This window comes from Bos javanicus, chromosome 8, assembly GCF_032452875.1.
Source record: "Bos javanicus breed banteng chromosome 8, ARS-OSU_banteng_1.0, whole genome shotgun sequence".
In the NCBI taxonomy this organism is placed as follows: Eukaryota; Metazoa; Chordata; class Mammalia; order Artiodactyla; family Bovidae; genus Bos; species Bos javanicus.
In genome coordinates this window covers 65,358,649-65,381,090 of record NC_083875.1, presented here as the reverse complement: position 1 = coordinate 65,381,090, position 22,442 = coordinate 65,358,649, and the positions used below count along the sequence as shown (strand labels likewise).

The following is a 22,442-nucleotide window of genomic DNA, read 5'->3' as shown; positions in this document are numbered from 1 at the left end:
TTAGTGTGACTGACAGCAGAAAGTGCTAGAAATTAGCATCCTCCCTGGAGAACCTCAGTCAGTGGGTTGGTGGATAAATAACCAAGCCGTGTATCCCTTGGGTGGGGTAACTACAGTTCAATGCAGGTTCTAGGACTGTCTCCTAGAGTATTCCTTTGGGACCAAGTGTCAGCCACCCACATGGTGTTTTATGTTACACTGCACATTTTATTGCTTGCTTCTCTTACAAGTCTTAGTCCTCATCCCCTTAATTTCCAGCACCTTCTAATAAAACAATTTACACTCAAAAAAAAAAGATTATCAATGCCTAAATCTTTACTCTTGGGTCCTACAGTTTATAAAAGCTTTTTGCATTCATAGTCTCATCAGATTCTCATGATAGCCCTGTGACATAAATAGAGTGGACTCTGTTACCACTTAATAGGCAACGAAATTTGCTTAAGTCCCATGAGTGCACTGGTTTTCAGTCCTGACTGCAATCATCTGGGGAGCTTTAAAAAACACTCATGTCTGGGTCATATCCACAGAGATTCTAATTTAACTGGTCTGGAATGGGGACTGGTCATCAGGAATTTTTAAAAGCTCCCCAGGTGATTCCAAAGGGCTGCCAGAGTTGAGAGTCATTACCCTAGGGGGTTGTCTTTGTGAGCCTCCAGGATCCACAGAGTCCCTAAGGCATAGCTGTCTCCAAACAAGATGTTTAATTAACCCCTGGTTCTCAAACTGTGGTCCTTGGACCAGCAGCATCAGCAACACCTGCGAATGTGTTAGAAGCAAAAATCTCCAGCTCTGCCCCAGACCTACAGAATCAGAATCTCTGTGGGGAGTAGCCCAAGAAACTGTTTTATCAAGATCTCCAGGTGAATTCTCATGCACAGTGAAGTTTGAGAATCTTAGAATTAACCAGTTCGAGAAGATGAGTGCTTACTGTTGATGGATTTCTGAGAGATAAAACAAAAAAGGAGGGATTGGGGGAGGAATGTGTCCTTGGCACGGCCCAGGCAGTAGGGTGCCATTAGACTCAGGACTTGTGGCTACTTAAATGAGTGAAAATCCTCTATCACACTAGCCATATTTCAAGTGCTCAATATCCACCATGTGGTGTAGAACGGGTTCTTTTGGACAACACTGACCTAGAGGGCTCCAGGAGAAGGAAGGTACAGGCAGGATTAAAGTCTCTACCCAGCTTTTAGCTATGCTGGTGGCCTCAGCGTTTTGCTTCAATCATTGGAGGAAAATCTTTCCTGCTTCAGGCAGAAAGATTGATACAGCAAGGTAATAATCCAGGGACAACCAACAACAGAGACTTAACAGATATGCAAAAACCTTCATGTAAATGTGCATCATTGCCTTCACAGAAACACAGCTGATGGTGCTTTTGTGTCTCCTTTCTCAGTTGATTTTCCAGGGGCATGGATTTTAATCCTTATTTTACAGATGAGGAAACTGAGACTCAAAGAAGCTCAGAAAGGCTAACAGACTTTCCGAAGTTACATAACCAACAGTGGTACAGCCAAGACTTAAACACGCCTCTGTGATTTCCAGTCCTACACCTCTGGCTATTAACAGTTCTGATATTACTAGCTGGTGGCCTAGGATAGTTTTTAGAAGTATTTTGCTTTGATCAATGGAAGACTAGAGTATACGTGTATATGAGAATTTACTCTGTAATAAAGGTTGCATTTCAAAAAAAAAAAGTATTTTGCTCTCCATGTATATATTCATTGGTCTCATATTTTGTCACCACAGTGACTGGCACATAATTGACTCTCAGTGACTAAATGATAACCATAACAAACCGTTGTTGAATATTGTTCAATGAAAGAACAGTCAGGGGATGGAGGACAAAAAGCCAAAGAGCAGACAGGTGTTGACTGTAGAATTACATAGGTCTGAAGAAATAAGGCCCTTGTCTGAACTGCGTCTCCCCTCATCCCACTGTGTTTTCCCAAAAGGCATCATGAAATAACAAAAGAAACTTCAGACAAGGTGCCCAATTACTTCAATCCTAGATTTCTCTAGGCCCCTAATTTGTGAAATAATGTAGCTCTGCTACTATAGTTATCTAGGGTAAATTACTTAGCTTTTCTGAGCCTCAGTTTTCTCCTCTACAATGGTGGTACTATCTTCCTCAACATTTTGTTGCAGTGATTAACTGTGATAACATATGTGGAAAACCTGGCACAAAGAACATATTTAACACATGAAGACAGTAATGATACCGATAATGATTTTGATATTTAGAATTATCACTGTCCCTCAGCTCCCATTTATATGATGAGGGATGAGGTTGAACTGGAAGGTTCCTAATTTTCAGCCTGACTTTCTAGGATCCCATAATATCAGGTCCAGTCCAAAGTCCTGGCTCCTCTATTCCCAATAATCTTCCCAGGGCCAGGATTCTATTAATATGAAGCCCTGGATGTTCTGAGTTGGAATGGGAGGAAAGTAGGGTAGAAGGAAGCAGTCATCTCTCCTTTCCATCGCTATTCAAGGATGACAGCATGATCTGGTGTCACGGACACTCCCCACCACCTCCTTTTAGCACATGTACTATTAACTGGAGGAGAGTGGGGAGAAAAAGATTTTATTTTTAAACTTTCTCTTCTTACATGAATCTAATTCCAAATGTTCCCCACAGGCAGCATGAAATTCAAGGCAGCACCACGTTTAGAAAACCGATAGCACTACCTGTGAACCTCTCAGGTAACGGAGAGTTGAGGAGAGAATGTTGGATCAGACAGCAAATCTTGGGTTCCTCCTCCAGGCTTTGACACTGACTTGCTGTGAAGCCCTAGATTAGGCACTTAACTTCTCTGGGTCTGTTTCTGCCTCTGAAGTAAGAAGTGACTAGACTAGCCAATCTCTAAGATTCCTTTGGCTCTTGTATTCAGTTGTGTTTCTGTTATTCATTTCTAGTTTAATTCCAGGGTGGGTTTGATGGCAGACACTGTATGATTTCTATTCTTTTACAGCCCAGACCATCATCTATCCTAGTGAATGTTCCACATGATGGCTCTTGCATTCAATGATTCTAAACGTTACGTTGCTAATCACATCAGGTATGATGGTATTGCCTAGAATTTGATACTAATTCAGCCTTATTGTTTCAAAGTAGGGTGTTAAATGGAGAGAAAAAGACTAAAGAAGGTCAAGGAATGGGACCTAACAGCTCCCTCCTGCACTGTTGTCCCTGAAAGCAGGGCTCACAACTCAATAATCTCCCTGCTTCCAATATTTGCTCAGAAGCCTCCAGAGCACTTAGCTTTCACCCAGGGTCCTCTGCAGGCCTCTGCCCCTGCTGGGCTCACATTTCATGCATCCTGAACACAGGGAGATGCAGTGGCTGCCTGTGTATGCAGTTCTCTCTGATGGAGTCCAGCAAGGAGGAGAGCCAGCAGGCCCTGTGTGCCAGACTCCAGCCAGATTCTCTGGGCTTCACCTGCAGTGATTCCGGTTCACATTCCAGAATTCTGGAGCCAAACTGGATTCAGTCTGAGCCACCAGTAACTAGGAGGTGACTGGAGGGTCAGCATCCACTTCTGGGGGTGAAAAATAAATCAACTGTCCCCTCTACTGAATATAAGGTTTAAAGAAACAGAACAAAACGTATTAGAGTCTCTCTCTGCCTGGGCTAGAAGTTTATAAACAGCTTGCTGTGAAATGCTGAGCATGGGGTTGGAAGAACCAGACCCCAAACTCTGCTTCTGTACTCCCCTATATCGCTCCATCTCTGGGCTAAGCAGTTTGGGGTTCACCAAAGAAAATCTGGAATAATTTGTTTATTGATCATTCTAATCAGATATAGACTGAACAGAGAAAGACCTTAAAAGTCAATCTTTTTTCCTCTTTATGCTAACGTTGTATTCCAGCCTTTATGGATAATTGATCCATCAATAATCAGATTTTACCACTACTCAAAGACACAGGATTGCATTTACTGATAGCTAATGTCTAATGCAGATTTCTCTGAAGGACTTAGATTGAGAATCTAGGACTGCAAGCAACAAATATTATTTAAATGAGTTGACACATTTCAAATGGTAATACCATGTATGTACAAGTCAGATTTCAGCCACAGCTAGGCCTAAAATAAATTATGCAAGACCTTTGGTGAACACCAGACCTAAAATTTAGCAATGTGATGTTTTCATAGCAGAGTGGAATCTGATACTCACTCTATCTCACTGTCAGTTGAGGCTAAATATGTAAAATGTCTTAAGAACATTTTATTTTCTCTTACAATGTTACTTTTCCCTGGGTCCTTATATTTCAGATGTTACTATTCTATGAGCCAAACTATGTATACATAGACTTAGGATCTTACACTGTAAAAAGTGACACTTTAAAAACAGGCAATTAATACAGTTTTCCCCCAAATTTCTTCTTTTCTGATGTAATTGCCTCCCTTCTCTAAAAAACAAAAACAAAACCCCTAAACCCTCATCTCTTCCCAAAATGGCACCACTGGAGTTACATATGGGTTTATTTTCTGTCTCCCTCACTGGGCTGTAAGCTCCATGAAGACAGGAGTTGCATCTTGTTCAGTAATGTGTCCACTGCTCTGGAAGAACTGTTCAGTGAGTCAGTTACTTTCTGTTAAATTCATGTCTATTGCTCATTTCTTCTCAATGCCAGGCAAGTTGGGAAATAGGAGATTTGGGGTAAAATTGAATTGTTCTTATTAAATTATAATGATGGTTCTTAAACCTTAGTGTGCCAAAGAACCATCTGAGGCCTTTTTAAAACTATAGATTCCTGCCTGCTTTCCCCGTCCCCCAGTTCTGAGTCAGTAGGCCTGCGTGTAGCCCTGGGAATATGCATTTTAAGCAAACACCTTGGCTCCTTCTGATACAGGCAGTCTGGGTACCACACTTTGGGAAATGGAGACCGGTACTGATAGGGGAATTGTAGTAGGTATAATGGTCACAGGGTCAGGGAATGAGAAGGCTGGAAGGGATTGTGGCACTGCATTTAGTCCAATCTCCTTGTCATTCAGATGAGAAAACTGAGGCCCACAGAGGGGCAGAACTGGCCTGAAATCATCCAATGGGTTAGTGGCAATTTGAGAGGGTCTTTGAAGTAGCTTTAAGAAGGACTCTGCAGAATCTTCATGTAGTTTATACTTTGTAGGTCTAACATGTGCCAGCTAAGTTGTTTCTTAGGCTATTTTGTTAACATATTTAAATACCACTTGCTGGGGCCTGGTTGTATCTGTACTGTATCTTGTTTTTGGAGTCTGTTACAGTGCTAAGTGATACTTTTACCAGAAAACATCCTAGTTTGCTGGCAAATACTTAAAATGACCAACAAATGAGGATGTGAAGTACACTTTCTCATTAGGAATTACACAGGCTCTGAAGTCAAGTCCGGTATCTATATATACTTGTAATGCTAAATTAAAAGCAACTGTGGGGTAGAGAACAGCAACATTTTGAGGCGAAACAAATCAAATCTGACATGTTTTGACTGCACTGATATATAATGATCTGAGCTCACTTTTGAAGGAGAGAAGTTTGGCCCAAAGGAGAAGAGAAGGTCTCAGCGCCAGGAACGTTTCACAGAGGGAGGAGCAATCTTTCTGGCCTTGAAAACACCCTTCCCTCTGTGACTTGGAACAAGTCCTCCACCTCCCTGTCCCACAAACCAGGAAAACACTCACTTACTACCTTAAAGGCACATAGGCTGGGACAAGAAGATTAGAATGAACCTGTCTGGCAAATGTTTTCTCATTTCTCTGATTCACTGGGGGAAGGTAGCATCTTTAATAAATTGTTTTGGTCATGTTCAACTGTCTGACTTGAAACTGACAGTGCATTTTCTTATTTAAAATGTAATAAATTATGTCTACCACTATGGTATGGTTTAAGCAGGAATAAATGAAGAAGATACTTTCATTTTTCACCTGATTCACTTCTAAATGGTTTGCCTTTTTCAAACCATGAGTATATGTTACTCTTATTGTAATTTAAAAAATCTAATAAAGACTTTTATTAGAAAAAAAAAACCAAACTAGTAGATTTCCATTAAATAAAAGGCAATATGGTGAGAAACATACTCTCTTGAGGGGTGAGATTTGGGTCTAACTGTTTGCCACTGACTTTAGGCAAGCCATTTAATCTTTTTAAACTTTTATTTACTCTTCTGAAAATATGAATGTTGGATTAGATTACCTCAAGATCACCTCCAGTTCTCTGAATTCTTAAATAAAAACTTTAAAGAGAAGGTAATATGAAAACGGAATTACAATGAATGATATTTAAAAAATGACTGAAACCATAAATTATACCACATAAACTAAATATATGTGATGGTAACTGACTCAGGGTAGACTTTCAATAAATTTATTTTGCTTCGTTCACTTTATGTTAATTTTTTTTAAGAAAATGAAGCAAATTCAATCTTGTGAAGTAACAATTACTTAACAGCACACATTCTTATATGTATATGTATACCTATTCACTTGCATTTAGGGACAATAAGGTAGACCCTAGAATCCTGAAATCTTAGAGCTGGAAGGAACTTAATATCAGCCAAAACAACCTGTCTCCTTGTGAGGAACCCTTAAAGAGTTCTCCTTAAGTTTCTTCATACTTCCATAGCAGTTCTTGGAGCCAATAGAACTCTTTCTTGTCCTCAGAATGGACTGGAAAGGCCACTTCCTTCACCCTCTAGATCTGCCCTTGGGAGAACAGTCCTCTTGGTAACATGGCAAAAGTGTGACCTAGTCCCAACACATTTCTTCCAACTATCCCTTTCAAGTTTTCAGAAACAGTGTATCCACTGCCCTCTTAAATCCCAGTTCAGTTCAGCTTGGAACTGAACTCCATCCTTGAAGTGTGGACTGACAGCACAGAGCCCATGGGGCACCACAAAGTTGGTCCTGGTCCTATCCTTCTTCTGCAGAGGCCGAAGCTAATTTAGCATCCCTCCTTCTACCACCTGAACACACTGGTGGTTCTTACTGAGCATAGGGAATAGACTCCTGAGATCGTCTCAACATGAACCACTGACAAGCTAAGTCTCTCCCATTTAAAAAAATTCTAAATGCTGAGCTTCACATTTATTTTTGTTAACTTTCTCCATGATGGTTTCATCCATCCTGTTCCAACCTGTCGAAATCACTCTGAATGTTGATACTGACATCCATCATATTAGCGATCCCTCCCAGCTTTCTGTCATCTGCAAATGTGATCAGCATGCCTTCTATGCCTTCATCCAAGTTTTTGATGAAAACTCACTGTATTTTTTAAAAAAGACTTTTAATTTAATTGATTTGGGTCCAATTTTTGATAATTTTGTAAAGCTATCTAAAAGCAGGAGAATCCAAGCTATGAGGTTCGATATGATTCCAAAACAATGCAATTAAAATGAATATGCTTTGCAAAATTGAGCCAGGCAGGCCCCAAAGGTAATATCATCGTGACCCAGACTCTGGCATGGTCAATCTGCTATTTTGGACAAAGCTAACAATTAAATTGGATAAATGTTTGTTGATGAGGATGATGACTCTAGTCTAACACACTGAATGGTGCAGAAGCAAGCAAACACAGTGGATTGATTTTTCAGTGTGGAGACAGTTCCCAGCTGGGACAACTCAAAGTATGGGACAGGGTTTGCCACTGAATAACTAATTAGGCCATGTAGACCAATAATTGGATGATTTGTGCCCCCACCATCATCACTTTGTGAACAAAATTCTTTGGACTGGCCATAGTCATTGCCAATGCCCTAGAACAACATCAGATTGTGTGCTGTAGCCTCAGTGGAGGCAGTGCCAAGAAGCTTCATTAATTCAGACAGATTGCATAAGGGAAGGCCAGAGTTGGTTCTTGAAAAAGTCTCTATTCCCAAATGCTTTTCCATCACCCATTCTCACTGAAACCAGAGAGGCAGGGAATTTTGGTCTTAGGAGCACAGACTTTGAGGGGCAAATTGGACCCATTGGCTTCTAATTCTATCTCAGATACATATTAGCTAGGTGACCTCGGAGAAGGAAATGGCAACCCACTCCAGTACTCTTGCCTGGAAAATTCAATGGACTGAGGAACCTGGTAGGCTACAGTCCATGGGGTTGCAAAGAGTCGGACACGACTGAGCAACTTCACTCACTCACTCACGTGACCTTGGGCAAGTCAGTTCTTTAGCCTTTCTCACTTTCAATCTCCTCATCTATGAAATGGCAATCATCACACTTACCTTAGTGGTTTTTCTACATAGCACCTGACATATGTAGTGTTTATACTCATTAAAGCATTCAACAAATGACAGAATAAGAAGGTATGGTCAACGAGATAACATACAGGGTACTGAGCTAAAGCTCTGACAAGTATCTTATTTAAATTTTACAAAAACAATCCTGGGAAATAGATATTATTATTATTATTCCATAACACAGATGAGGAAGGTGAGATATTAAAAGATTTAATCAGTTGCTCAAGGTCACCCAGCTTGGAATGTATTGGTCATTCCAATACATGATGGTATTGGAATTTTACTTGAGGCCTGCACGGTTCCAAAGCCTTAGCCCTTTAACCACTGCATTATTCAGTTAAACTATTATTTGAGACTTGACTTCAGTCAAGAGATGCTACTTGTAATCAGAACAAGAGTCCTCAACCTTTGATGCTAAGGACCTACCATGCTTCTCATAGGAAGTCTTGTGCTCCAGAGTGCAAAGGAGGCTTCACAGCCTGAAAGGAGGGAGGGGAGGAAGGCAGGAAGATCACAGCAGGTATACCAATCACCCTTTCATTTTTGTCAATACTACAACCTAAAAAGAGGGCAACGGCAGACACACTCACACTCTTGGCCAACCCTTCAACCAGAAGTTCAAGACTCTGATTGGACCTGGAGAAGGCAATCTGGTAATTGCTACCAAGCCAAATCAACCAACTGGGGATCCCTTGACTGGTTTCTCTCTCCTCTGTGTGGAAACTGTGTTTCTAAGTTTTCTTGTCTTAGAGTGGGAGTAACTATTCTTACAGTTTATGGTTCTTTAAATGGTTGTTAGATGAGACAAAGTACCACAATGTCTAGCATGTAGAAATGGCTGAATAATTATGATCTTTTTCCTTTCTTTTTTTCTCTGGTGAGACCCTGCCTTACTAGAAGTTTGCTTTTCTAAGTCTCTTTTAAAACTGTCTTCCAGTAATATTCATACATTTGCTCAGAAAATCATTCTTCTTCATGTTATCCAAATTTCTGGGAATTTTCAGGTTTCAAACTGATGATATTTCACTATATCCCATATCAAATAAAAGTGTTGATATATTTTGGTTGACTTAACAACACTCGTGGTCATTTACAGTTTCAAATGTTTTCTCAACCATTGTTCCTACGTGACTGATGTTCAAAACATCCCTCTGAGGTTAAATATTGTAATCATCTCCACTGTAAGGATGAGAAAGCCAAGAGCAGGAGCCAGGTGACCCAGGCAGGAAGCAGCAGAGGCAACATTCCATCCCAGTTCTCCTGACACCTCCTGATGTCAAGGCCAGAGTTTGCTCCTCTCCATCAATGGTCTAATCCCTCTCCATAAGCAGTAGGTCAATCAATGCCAGTGCAATTGGGTAAACTGTTCAAGGATAACTTGAGGCTTACCCAGCTGGTTTGGTCACAATATGAAAAACACAGTAGTCATGTTGTCTAAAGCATGAAAGAAACGTACAAATTGTAATTCACCTGTGCAGATTTTCATTGGCACAACCATCAGGAATCCTGCAACAATGGGTATGACAGGTGCAGCACTGTCAGGGTCATTTGTTAAGGCATTTAGAGATTCAATAAGGCAAAAATTATTTGGTGCAATGGATGCACTGGAATTGCTAAGTGAAGTGAAAAAATAGAGAAAAGATATGAAAATGGTTGAGCACAGTGCCAGACACAAGTCATTCAATCCAAGCTTATTACTAGCATCATGAATAGAGACCCTGATCATTCACTCAAAAGCAGGATATCATAAAACTTACTCTGGAATAATCAAGATCTCTGGGCGTTGAGTCTGTTAAAGCTCGGACAAGGGCATTCATCATACAGATCGGAGGAGAAGGTGGAGAGGGCTGAGAGGCTTCCTGCTGTAATGGGCTCTTTGGTTTGGAAGGCAGCCGACCTCTCCTCCCTTTCAGACTGTCTGTACGGACAACTGATACCAAGAGAAAAAAAGAAAAAACGTCTCCAAAGATATCCACAAACAGCCATAAATCACAGAGAGGAAACAAAACACTTTACAGTTGAGCAAATCGTTAATGAGACTGACCGTTTAAAAGTGGAAAAAGTTTGGAGTAATATCCCCACAATGATTTAAAGAGAGTTGAAACAGGCAGCATAACAGCCACCCCATACGTACATTTGGTAATGAATTAGCCCTAAAAGTCTCCTTCTCAAATAGAAGAAAGATGTATGTACACAAGCTCTCTATTGATTTTGAGAAATTAGAATAAGCAGACCTCTGCTATTTTTAAATGTAAATACACCATAAAAATAAAATGCTGAAAGGAAATGGAAACTAGGAAAATTCACCATCCCAATGTAAATATTAACTTTTTTCAGGGATATCTGAGAATATTTACAAGCAAGTTGGATAAAAAGCATTATACCCATACCTTCTTTAACCATTCCGACACTGAGACACTTCTGAAATCGACAGTACTGACATCGGTTTCGACGTCTCTTGTCTACGGGGCAGTTTTTATTTGCCAGGCAAACATATTTTGCATTTTTCTGCACTGTTCTCTGAGGAAATACAATAACAGATAGTCAACTAATAGTTTCTGGAAAGAGGTAGGACCTGACAAGATGTATTTTAATTACAATGTGAAAAGCGACAGTGCAATTCGTATAATTAGATAAATTTAATTTCCTAACACACTAGCCTGCAGGAAAAACAATTTTATTAGTGTTAGCTGCTGACAATGAAAATCATCTCGGATTGTTCTGAAGCAAGTCTCAGGAGACATTCAAGTCTGAATGATAAAATCATATCTGAAATTACCAGGTCAACATATCATACCTTGGAGGATTAGATTATCTTCACTTTTAATATCCCCTTGGGAACAATTTTCTACTTGGTCCACTCCCCTGATTATTGCTGACCTTATTAAAATAAAATCAAAATTATCTGGGATATACTTTGTTGCCTATCACTATTGTGAGTCAAATATCACAGAAACTGGCTTTGTCCACCAATAGAGATGAAACCATAAAAAGCAAAAAATGAGGACTTCTCTAGTTACAACATATAGGAAATAAAGTTTTAATGCAAAAACAAATCACTTAATCAGCGTTTGCAGTGTATTTTATTTTAAAAATAATGGTAAACTGTCCATTTCTGACTTTTGAAAGTAAAGATTTAAAACTGGATACTAAAAACCACTATCATATCCAAGAAAAAACAAACAAACAAAAAAGAATGAGATAAAGGAAGGAATATGAGGGCCATATATTTTCAAGGAAAATTCCCATTAATAGGTTATGTCATAAATGACTATTGACATGAACAAAATAGCCATATTGTAAAAGATGCAACATTAAACTTGGGTCTGGATATAAAATAATGTTGTATTCTTCAGAATCACATACAATTTTAAAAGTAAACATGAAATAATAAAAGATATTTTATGCTCCAGATACAAGAGAATGCTTGATTTAAAAAAATAAAAATAATCTGTGCAAATGGATGTATATTCATCATTCATTCAGAAGTTACCTGAATCTATTCAACTCCAAATAGAGCAGAAAGGTGAATTTATTTGGTAAGCCTGAGCTACATGAAAAAAAAAAAATCTAGGTAATCTAGGATTGGTGATCTATTTTGTGTCTAAAATTCTAGATTTACTTTCTATCTTTTTAAATTTTCAGCAATTCTCAATCCTCTTGTATCAGTTTTCACTCTATCACCTTTTAATTTCATTTTAAGGGATCGTTTCTAAACTGCTTATATAAAATTTAAAGCCAGATACATTTTCCCTGCTTTAGCAGGTGATTTTAGTTCAAAATGAGAAATTTCAAAAATACAACATACTTCTGATGTTTCCAGCATTTAAATTTGCAGCAGTCTGTAAGGGTAGGAAACTTGTGTTTCCTGAATGAAGCTCTCTTTCATTGTAATTAAAAGCTCTCTTTCAAAGTAATTTTAGAAAACTGTATTTCTTGTCATTATCCTCAAGGATATACCAATTTGAGTGCTGGTGGCATTTTGCTTCAGGTATATGTTTTCCCAATAACCTGAAACCTTCCTAACATTTGTGTGTGCCTGCACAACTGTTTAAGGACAGGGAGAGATCGTTATGGTTCAATCACTGAATTCCCATCATTAACTGCACTTCATGTCACATTTTTAAAGAATTCAATTTAATGGTAGAAAGCCACTGGGTAAAACCTGCTCCTGCTCCCTTAATTAACAGATCCGTGGGGTGGTTCTCCCCTATCCTACTCCCACCCATTCAAGTATAGATTTGTTTTCAAGGTATTGCTGTAGAACAAGGATGCTTGTTGGAGAACACAATTGACATTTCTAGACCAGAAATGTATTATCACTCCTGCATTTAGGTCAACTCTCAATTATTCAGGGGTGGTTATATTTATGGATTACTTATACTTCTCATAATTGTTTTTCTTTCTTTTCCCTCTTCTGGCTGCCTGTTTCACTGCCTTTCAGTATTTTCACTGAAACACTGTAAAAATCAGATCTGCTGAAGAAATGGAGTTACTTGACAGAAAAAAATGACTAAACTGACGGTTCTACATTTAAGACATCATAATCTAGCATACCTCTTGTATGGCGCTTAATATACTGTAAAATCTTTCCACAAACATTTTCTCATTTGTCTGCACAATTTAATTAATCACATGATTCCTATCTCCAGATCAAAAATAACTGTTGCTTGTTGGTATGTATACCAATGTACACATGTGCATTTTTCATAAATATTTTGTAGTTTTCATTTACAATGTACTATTCTTTTATGACCCTTTAAAAATTATATTTTCATAAATGTTTTATCTCATTTAAAACTAACACTTCTTCTCTGTATTGTATTCACCTGATAGGGAAACTGAGGTCTGGAAGGAAGTGTCCTACCCAACATCATAAAATTAATAGGTGACAGATCAAGGATTCCTTTCTGGGTGTTCTGAGTCTTAATTCCAGCATGCTCAAAGACTCAGCCTATTGGCCTCCCAAATCCTCATTACCCAGTCAGCATCCAGCTTCTCCTCTCTCTCCACCCTGGCCAGCACTGGAGGTTAGGAATTGAGAACTGTGGGAGAACATTCTTGGGTTTGGAAATACCTGATGCAATGACCAAGGCAGTGAGAACAGGGAGGGTGGTGCAGAATTAAGTGTCTGGGGGTCAAGAGCAAAAGTAGAGCTGCAAGAGAATAAGGCCTTTTCTCTTTGAGTGGTGCAAAGAGCAATGAACTCCAGAGTAGCAGAAACTAGCTGGAACTGTCCCCATGTACCACTAAATCACCTCTTTAACCTTCAATATCCTCATGGGTAAAATATGGGGGAGGCTGAAGACCCTTCCCACTGTAAAATTCTCCTTTGGGTCTATGAGCTAATGAAGAGTGTCCACATCTGGCCTTGTGTGTGGCACAGAAGTGGAGCAGATTGATGAGACTCCAGCTTCTCTCTTCTGCAAGGGGAGCTGCCCCAAGCTGCATCCCCTAGATGTCCCTGTCTCTTCTTCAGCTGCTGAACTGTGAAGAAAGCATGCACTTTGGGGTCAGACAAACACCAGTTGGCATCCTGCCTCCATCTCACTTTCTGAGTGTGTGTCCAGGGGCACTTGAATAACTTCTCTGAGCCTCCATCTCCTCATCTATAAAACAAGGATAACTAATTTAACCCCTCAAGATGCCGTTCATAAAACTAGCTAGTGGGTGGCCAAAATTCAATCTCAGTTCTGTCTGATCTAGAGTCCTAGCTCTCACTAGGAGGATTAAATGGGATACAAATACCCAAGGCCTGGCACACAAGACTATTCCTTCAGACATTTGGGATGGATAGAAGAGGAATACAGAGAGGTGTGTGCATTTTTGAGGTCACAGATCCCTTTGCGAATTTTCTGAAAACTCTCCAGAAAAAATTGCAGCCGGTAAAGCCAAGTCGGGAAGTTCACAGTCTCTGCAAGCCCACCTGGGGCAGCCTCCTGTGATGGACATCAAGTTAAAAGGCCCCAAGAAAGTGGGTGTGAAGGTGCTAGTAAAGGCTACAGGAATGCACAGTGTAACATCACACCTCTAATGGTTAGGACCGGGAAGGACCCGCTTAGATGCTCTCAGCGGGTGGCTGCGGAGGCAGGCAGTGGAGGGGAGGGGAGCCGAGAGGAGGAGAGCGTCTCACCTTGAAGAAGCCCTTGCAGCCCTCGCAGGTGCGCACCCCGTAGTGCTGGCAGGCGGCGTTGTCCCCGCACACGGCGCACGTGCCCTCGCCCGAGGCCGAGCTCCTGCTGGGCGGCGACGGCAAACTGGGGCTCTCACCCAGGAGGCTGGACGCGGTGGGGGAGGCCGTGAGGCCCAGCGGCGGGAAGGCCAGGGCGGGCGCCCTCTTGGACAGAGGCAGCCCATACGGGTGGCCCTCGAGCGCGGCGGCCTGGCTGCCCGCGGCTGCGGCGGCGGCGGCAGCGGCAGCGGCGGCTCCCAGCGGAAGGCTAAGCGCGGCGGCGGCCGTCGGGTCGTAGCCCAGGTGGTGGCCGCTGGCGGGGCCCGGCGCGGGTGGGTGCGGCGGCGAAGGCTTGAAGTGGAAGAGTGGGAAGCGCGCGCCGGCCACCGTGGGCACCGCCTTCATCGGCGGGTCGAGCAGCGTGCCGGGCGCGATGCAGCCGGGCGCCGAGGACATTGCGTCGTCCCACATCGCCCCCGCCTGCGAGGGGAAGCCGGGCGTGGTGGGGGTGGACGGCGGGGACTGCTTAAAGTACATGGAGGTGCTGGGTAGCACCTCGTCCTCCGGCCCGGAGGGGGGCGGAATGGATGGCTGCTGCTGCTGCTGCTGCTGGTGGTGGTGGTGGTGGTGGTGCTCATGGTGGTGATGGTGGTAACCGTGCGCGCGACCCTCCTCCATCTTAATCAGCGGCCGTGGCCCCGACGGCTGCATTTGGTACAGGCAGGAGGGCTTGAGTTCGTAGTTGCTGGAGTAGCCCTCCATGAAGGTGCTGAAGCTGGGCAGGGACGTGGTGGCTGTGGCGGTGATCTCGGTTCTGCCAAGGTCCATGGTCAGCTTGGCGTAGTCAGGATTCATGATCTCCGTGGTGTAATCCGAGCCATATGTTTGTGCTGCATAACTGGAACCTGGCGGTGAAGGGCTATACTGGGCTTGCACGCAGGGCATATCTGCAGGGAGAGGAAAAAAGAACTCTCAGAAGCGTCTTCCTAGCTAATGGGTGGCAATGGATTCATTGCTCTCTAACATGGGAACTAGGAAATGACAGTCTTTCCACCTTTCTAGCAGCATTGATTCCTTCCTTCCCTCCAGTGCTCGCTCTCTCTTTCATCCCTTTTTTATTTCTTTCCTCCTTCCTTCCTCCCTCTCTCCCTCCGTCTCCCCCACTTTCCTCCCGTCCTCCATGGGCAGAAAACGGAATCCTTCAGGAACTGTCAATGGGGACACAGACTGTCAAAACCTAGCCTCCTGGGGACCTCTGTGTCCACCTTCCTTCCCTTGCCCTGTCCTCCATTAGATCTGGGAAGTTTGATGTCTTCCCTCAAAAGCCCAATTGTGTTTTAAAAAGTGATTTTGAGCCCTGGAAATTTAATGGAGTGACCTCAGCTATCAATTTAGGAAGACAAGAAGAAATCCAGTGAATGCCCTGTTGGTTTATTTTGGGAGAAAGAGACCACTACTCCCCCACCCCCCAAGTCAACTCTCTGATTTGTAAACCTGAGTGTTAGTAAAAGAAAGAAAAATAGGTGTCCTACTTGGGACTTACTGACCCAGTGACATTCTAATATTTTATGAGTGCCAACTGAGGGTACCCACACACTTTGTGGTTGCTTTCTCCCACCCCCTCCCTACTCCTCCAAACAGGACTGGCAGCCTGCTCAAACTGGACCCCTGTTGATGATTTCAGCCAGCTAGGTGGTGAGGTGGGAACGTAGGCCCAGGAGATGGGCTCGAGGGAGTTTGCACCATCTGCAAAGAAAAAGATCGGCAGCTGCAACAAAACACCCACCAAACCTGCTCTGTGCCATATACACCTATATATAGGTTCCCAGGGGGCACTAGTGGTAGTGGTAAAGAACTCAACTGTCAATGCAGGAGACATAAGACGTTTGGGTTTGATCCCTGGGTCAGCAAGATCTCCTGAAGGAGGGCATGGCAACCCACTCCAGTACTCTTGCCTAGAGAATCCCATGGACAGAGGAACCTGGCAGGCTATAGTCTACAGGGTTGCACAGAGTCAGACACAACTGAAGCGACTTAGCACATATATGTAAGCAAGTGTTAGTCGCTCAGTGGTGTCTGACTCTTTGCTACCCCACGGACTATAGACCTCCAGGCTCCTCTGTTCGTAGAGTTTTCCAGGCAAGAATACTGGAGTGGGTTGCCATTCCCTTCTCCAGCACTATATATGTATATGTATATGTATAAATGTATATGTAAATATATACATTTCTCCATCTAAGTAATAAATATATCAATAGCTGCTTAATAACTACCATTTGGTTATGATAAGTGAGTTATCTACATATTTTCTTATGATAGAAAAGTTAGCACCTCTAGAAAAGAAAACATTTTCTTAATAGATATAGTTTCCCTCAGCCCCAGAGCACTGATATCTGGAGTACTTATTTCTGTTCAGAGAGGTTGAACTAATGAGAAAGCCCTAAGATATATTGGATCCAGTGGATAATGTATCTAATTATTTCCTCTCTTCTATGGCTAAATATAAATAGTAAACTGGGCAGTTTCTGGTGGTTGGTTTTTCTGAACCAAAGGAAAACCATGTGCTTAACGTCTCTTTGGAGTCTATGGTGTAAAAGGTGTGACTAATAGAAAAGCGAATACTTCACATTTCCTTTGACATCTTTCTCTTACCCACATTTCCAAATCTGATTGAGTCATACATGTATGGGATGAAATCTTGACTTGAAAAAAGGTGTTGAGGGCCTGTTGGAAGAAGCAGTGATAAGGAGAGGCCAGTTCAAGCCTCTATTTTCCAAGCAAGGCCCTACAAATGATCATTAGTTTCAAGTTAAAAGAGCATTTACCCTGTGAAATGAAAGGCTAGTCATTAAAAAAAAGAACATTGCCTGATGTTTCATTTGTTCTCTTCCCTTGGATTTCTCTATGACTCTTTTCTATCATTCTTCACCAGTCCCTACCTATTGTTGTTCTTTGTTACTTTCTGAGGTTTCCAGATAGAAGGTGAGCTTGCTGGGACTGAGTTCTATTTATTTGCATCTCTTTGGCTAGGCACCTGGTATCCCTTTGTTGTTGTTTAATGGCTAAGTCCTGTCCAACTCTTTTGTGACCCTATGGACTATGGACCCACTAGGCTCCTCTGTCCATGGCATTTCTCAGGCAAGAATAGTGGAATGGGTTGCCATTTCCTCTTCCAGGGGGTCCTCCCAATCCAGGGATCGAACCATGCCTACTGCATTGGCAGGTGGATTCTTAACCACTGAGCAACCAGGGAAGTCCTTTACCAAATGCAAACAGAGGTGCTACAAGCTAAACCTGCAATCCTTTCTTTTGCCCAACTCAAATTTCCTCCTTGGTTTTCAGCTCAAATGCTTTCCCTCTTTCCCTCTGAGCTTCAATAATCCAAATGTCTGCACTCAAATGATTTGGGTTTTATACAAACAAAAATGCTTTGTATTGTTCGAAATGATCCCATAACTCTTAAATGCCTTAGCATTAAAAGGAAAGCAAAAATGAAGACATTAAAATGTATAAAAAGATCCCAATCTATTGGTGTATTTGCATTTTTCTTAGGAAAAATATCTTTGAGAAATGCAACGCTTAATTTAATCTGGCTGCTCCACTAGGTAGCAACAGCGTGTGGTATCCAGAGGAGCTTCGTGCAAAGAAGCCACCTGTGCCGTGAAATTCGCGGCCAGCAGTCACTCACTGTCCTGGCGCTGGGCAAGTCCACCAGCCTGCTTGTGGGTGTGTGGCTCCCCCACCCACATCTCCCAGCCCAGGAAGAATAAGGGGTCGTGCCTTGAGACCTACCTGGAGGGTATCTTGCGCGCTGAATGGTGGGGCTGGGGGTCTCTCCAGCGGAGGCCGAGAGTGGAGGAGGCGGGGACGTCCGGCTGGGTGAAGTGGCTGCGGTGCTGCCCGGCTCCGCTGAGGGTCCAGTCTCAGCGATGGGGCTTGCCGGGCTGCGCTCTTCCGCAGTAGGCTCTGGGGGGACGGGGGCAGGCACCAGGAGAAAGGATAAAGGTCACAGTGAGACTATGCTGGGTCACCGAGGCCTGGACTGGGCGTACGGGGGTGGGGGTGGTAGGGATATCTAGAAATGACACAAAGAATTAAAAGGCTAAGAAAGCAATGTTTAAGGTGACCGGAGTCCCTGGGCAAAAGGGATCACAGCGCCGTGAAGAAGCCGAGGAAAGGTTGTCCGCGCTCACGGCGGTTTTGTGGTTCCCGAACCGAGGCTAGAAAACGCGCAACCAATTGTGGCCCAGATATTAATCTGCCTGACCCCCCCAAGTGGTTCCGAGCTAGCGATGTCAGGAAAACCGAATGGGAACACTTGAGGAAAGAGTTCCGCCGGAATCGGAGTCTGTGAGTGTGCAGGAGCGGAAAATATTTTCCAACTTCACCCGCCCCCACCCCTCAAATACAGATTTTACACGTTGCGTAGGAAATGCACAGGGTCCGGAACGAATGCATGAATGCCCCGAGGAATTAAGAAAGTCTGCGCTTTTCATTCTAAATGCTAATGGAGCTTCGCTTCTATTAGCGGAGAGTTTCGGGGTCCAGGGGTCAAGCAAACAAAAAGGACGCAGTGGAAATAGGCCGGCTCTGGAAGCACGGCACAAGGCTGTTGGCGTTTGCCGCTGCTGGTGCCAGCGGAGGGAGGCCCCCCTGCGCAGACCCACGGGCGGTATCCCAGAGTGGGCGACTTCGAGGCTCGGGGCCATAGGGCGACCCGGAGGGAGCACGACTCGGAGGGGGCACTCTCCAGAGGGCGCCGAGAGCGGCTCTGGGGCAAGTGTCTCTGCGCAAAGCCTTAGCGAAACTTTGTACCTGGAAGCGCATTTCGGTGGGCCTCGGAAAGGATCCCATGGCCCCAGTTCAGTTCAGTTCAGTCGCTCAGTCGTGTCCGACTCTCCGGCCTATAGCGCCCCCTTTGCCCGGACCCACTCACAGCTATAAGAATGGGAACCGGCACCCGGAAAAAAACCGCCAAAATCCCAAAAACCTCCGGCGTGCGCGGACCGCGGGTATAGAGTAAGTTTGGTCTCCCGCCGCCCCTGCGCCCGCGGCTTGCCTGAAAGGAGAGGGGATCGGAGCCCCCAGATCCGGGAAGCCCTTGACAGCCAGGAAGTGGGGGATTCCCTTGCCACCCCCACCCCCAGCCCCAGCTGATACTACAGAAAGCTTGCGCTCGCCCTAGCGCAGAATCTTCCCACGGCTGTAACGTGCGCTTCGCGTCCCTCCGCATCTTCAATGGGAGTCTCCAGCAACCTCCCACCACCTCCTCCAGGTGCCCACGTTCCCGCCCTTCTTTGGGGTCTTTCAAGCGGAGTCGTTCTCCAAGGATCGACCTCTGGCTAGGGTGGGTGAGGGAAGCGTCTCCCCAAGGAAAGGGAGGCTTCCCTCGCGCGCCCAGCGTTCGCGGGGGTGGGGTGGGGTGGGGTGGGCAAGCCACACCACACCTCCTACAGCAGAGCCTAGTGCCCCTCGACTCTCTCCGCGCCCCCCTCTCTCCCCGCCCCGAAACGACTGGTTACCTAGGCAAAGCCTCCGCGCCTGGAAACACGTTTCTCCGCTCCCGCTCGCGGCCGCCGCGGCCGGGAACACGGAGCCTCGGGGTTGTAAATTAGGAAGAAATAACTACCTCTGTCAAAGCCCCTTTCTTTCTCGTGGGCAGACGAAAGGAACACCCCCGTGTTCCCCTCCCCGTGGTGGAGTGTGTGAAGGAAACCGTGAAACGCACCATTGTGACCGGGGCTCCTCCACGGAGTTTCCAACCCTGGGGAGCGGGGGCGGAGGTGGGGCGGGGGCAGGAGGAGTGGAGGAGAGATCGACAGAAAGGGAAAGACAGAGATTCTCAGAAAGACCGAGGGAGAGGAGGCAAACCGCGGGGGAGAGTTTCTGCGAGCGCAGGGTCCGAGGGAAGGGGGAAGGGGGCAGGGTGGGGTGGGTGCGGGGGTTGGGAGCGGGTGTGAAGTCTGCTGTGGCCCTAGAGGTTTTTGATAGTCACATTATGAGCATCTTGTTAAGGTAAGAGAACTCGAAAAAACTCAAACTTCATTGACTGTGCTCAGAAGCCACGTTGGGCAGCTTTTCCTTTACCCAACTCAGTTCTGTAAAATATCTCTCCGTCTTGGGAAAAGAAGATTCAGGATTGGGTTCGTGATGAAATGACTGAACGGCGCTCTGTACCTCTCTCCCGGCACTCTAGGACTCTGGGATAATAGCCTGAGATTTCTGATTACCAAACTCCTTGCAGCTCTTCCCTTTAGACAGTCCGTGGGCACAACAGATAAATGACAATCTCCCAGAACGTTCTTTAGAATCAAGGGACAAATGCCTTCTCCCTCACGATTGCCCCAAGCTCCCAAAAGGTTTGAGAGGTGCCCTTGGAAGTCAGTCTCCGCAGGCTGCACTCGCTTGACCGTTCTCTTACCACTGAGAACTTTCATTTCTATCAAGAGTAAAACACTCTGAGCAACTTCTCCAAAAGCGCGAATTCTGTCAGTTAAAACATGCCTTACCCATACCAAGTCAAGGCCCAGAGGAGGGGGGGGGGACCACTGTCCCCACGCATGTTGGGGCACGGGGGTCGGCAATTACACCCGATTACCTACGAAGGGAAAAGTGTACACGGGCAAGTCGGCGACGCCAGGCAGACTTGCCTGGTGGAGCCCCAGGCTCATTTCAATACAATAAGCCACATTCCTACAATTACGCCCTCTTTCCTGAGATCCTCCGAACCCGGCTGCAAACTCCGGCCAGGTCCCCTTCCCTCTCAAGCTTCCTCCCAGTCAACCATCTCGGAGTCACCATTAGGTAGATTAACCTGGACGCACTGGAGCCCCTATTTCCAATCCTAGTTAAAAGGCAGGAAAATTACTGCCGTTCATCACAGGAGCTGCAACTCCCTGCCGCTGCCGCCGCCGCCGCCGCCTAGAGCATCATTACCATGACAACTAGAGCCGAAATACCCTGAATTACATCGCTGGAGCTGCTACTGCACAAATCCCGGTCCTGGTCTTTGTTAGAGGCTTTTCGCCTCTTCGGATAAGGAGAGGAATCCCACAAGCTCCAGAGATCCCCGCAGGCCCGCTACCGGAGGGAAAAGTCTCAGATCAGAACCCACCGGCGACTCCGCGAGCAAAGCCAGAGCGAGAAGGCTGGGCGGAGGGGGAAACCCCAACTCAAAAAGTTGTCCATTTCAGAAGCTGAGCTTCTCAGCGCGCCAACTTTTTAACAAGTCCCCCTATTAACTGAGCGAATCTCATACGTACTTGAATGCTGTGGCGGTTCCGTCTTTAGTGCGAGTTTCTAGAAAGCTGCCCCGAAATCTGCACTGGGAGGGGAGTCAATGTTGCTGTCCCGGAAGGGCTGCGGTGTACAAGTCCAGCGGCTCCCAGAGGCAGTGAGCTGCTGGCAGGGGATGCTGCGATCCCGACTCATGGGAGAGCGCCGCCGAGGGGTTCCGCGGGCGTCCCGTCTCCGGCCGCGACCAGGGGATAGGATGCCGCTTCTGTTCCCACCTCCACGGCCACCGCCGGCGCTGTCAGCGTTGCAAAGTGAGCCCGGGAGGGGAGTCCGACTGCGGTGTTGCGCTGCACCCGCGAGGGCGCAGGGCGAGAGGGGTGTGAGCGCGCGGGAGAGAGTAGAGTGTGTGTGAGGAGCGTGTGTGCGCGCGTGTGTCTGTATGTGCGAGTGAGGGAGCGGGTGTGAGCTTGTCTATGTGTGGGGAGCGGAGGAGGAGCAGGAGCTGGAGGGGTGGGGGGCGGGAGGCAGGAGACTCCGCTCTCCCGGCTGCGCGTTCGCTCGCTCTCTCGGCACGTCATTTATGCCACAGGAGCCCTAGCGCCCTCTCCATAGAGTGCCTGGAATGCGAGACGTCAATGTGACGCCATGGGACGCTACGTCACCCTCCTCCTCCCTCCTCTGGCCCAGTCGGTTCCGCGTGTGCGAGGGAGGGTGTATGTGTGTGTGTGTGTGTGTGCATGTGCGAGCACGCGCGCGCGCGTTCCCCGGCCATTCGCAGGGCAGCACAATGGAAACTGTGCGGCGCAGCCAGTCCTGGCGC

General features: G+C 45.3%; 1 protein-coding gene across 5 annotated transcripts in view; it reads right to left on the bottom strand.

The window, feature by feature from the left end:
• NR4A3 (nuclear receptor subfamily 4 group A member 3) overlaps window positions 1–22,146 on the bottom strand; it is a 42,341-nt gene extending 20,195 nt beyond the window's left edge. The window contains exons 1-7 of one of the 5 annotated variants that reach the window (XM_061425789.1): window positions 21,649–22,146; window positions 18,179–18,352; window positions 17,039–17,110; window positions 15,980–16,132; window positions 14,348–15,333; window positions 10,605–10,734; window positions 9,972–10,144 (exon numbers count right to left, since the gene is read on the bottom strand). In XM_061425789.1, the coding sequence (XP_061281773.1) occupies window positions 9,972–10,144; window positions 10,605–10,734; window positions 14,348–15,333; window positions 15,980–16,132; window positions 17,039–17,069 (1,473 nt within the window). In that variant the 5' untranslated portion in view covers window positions 17,070–17,110; window positions 18,179–18,352; window positions 21,649–22,146. Of the gene's footprint in view, window positions 1–9,971; window positions 10,145–10,604; window positions 10,735–14,347; window positions 15,334–15,979; window positions 16,133–17,038; window positions 17,111–18,178; window positions 18,353–21,648 lie in introns of those variants that run through there. The other 4 variants (XM_061425790.1, XM_061425792.1, XM_061425791.1 and 1 more) reach the window with 4 other exon arrangements.
• Window positions 22,147–22,442: the final 296 nt, after the last annotated feature.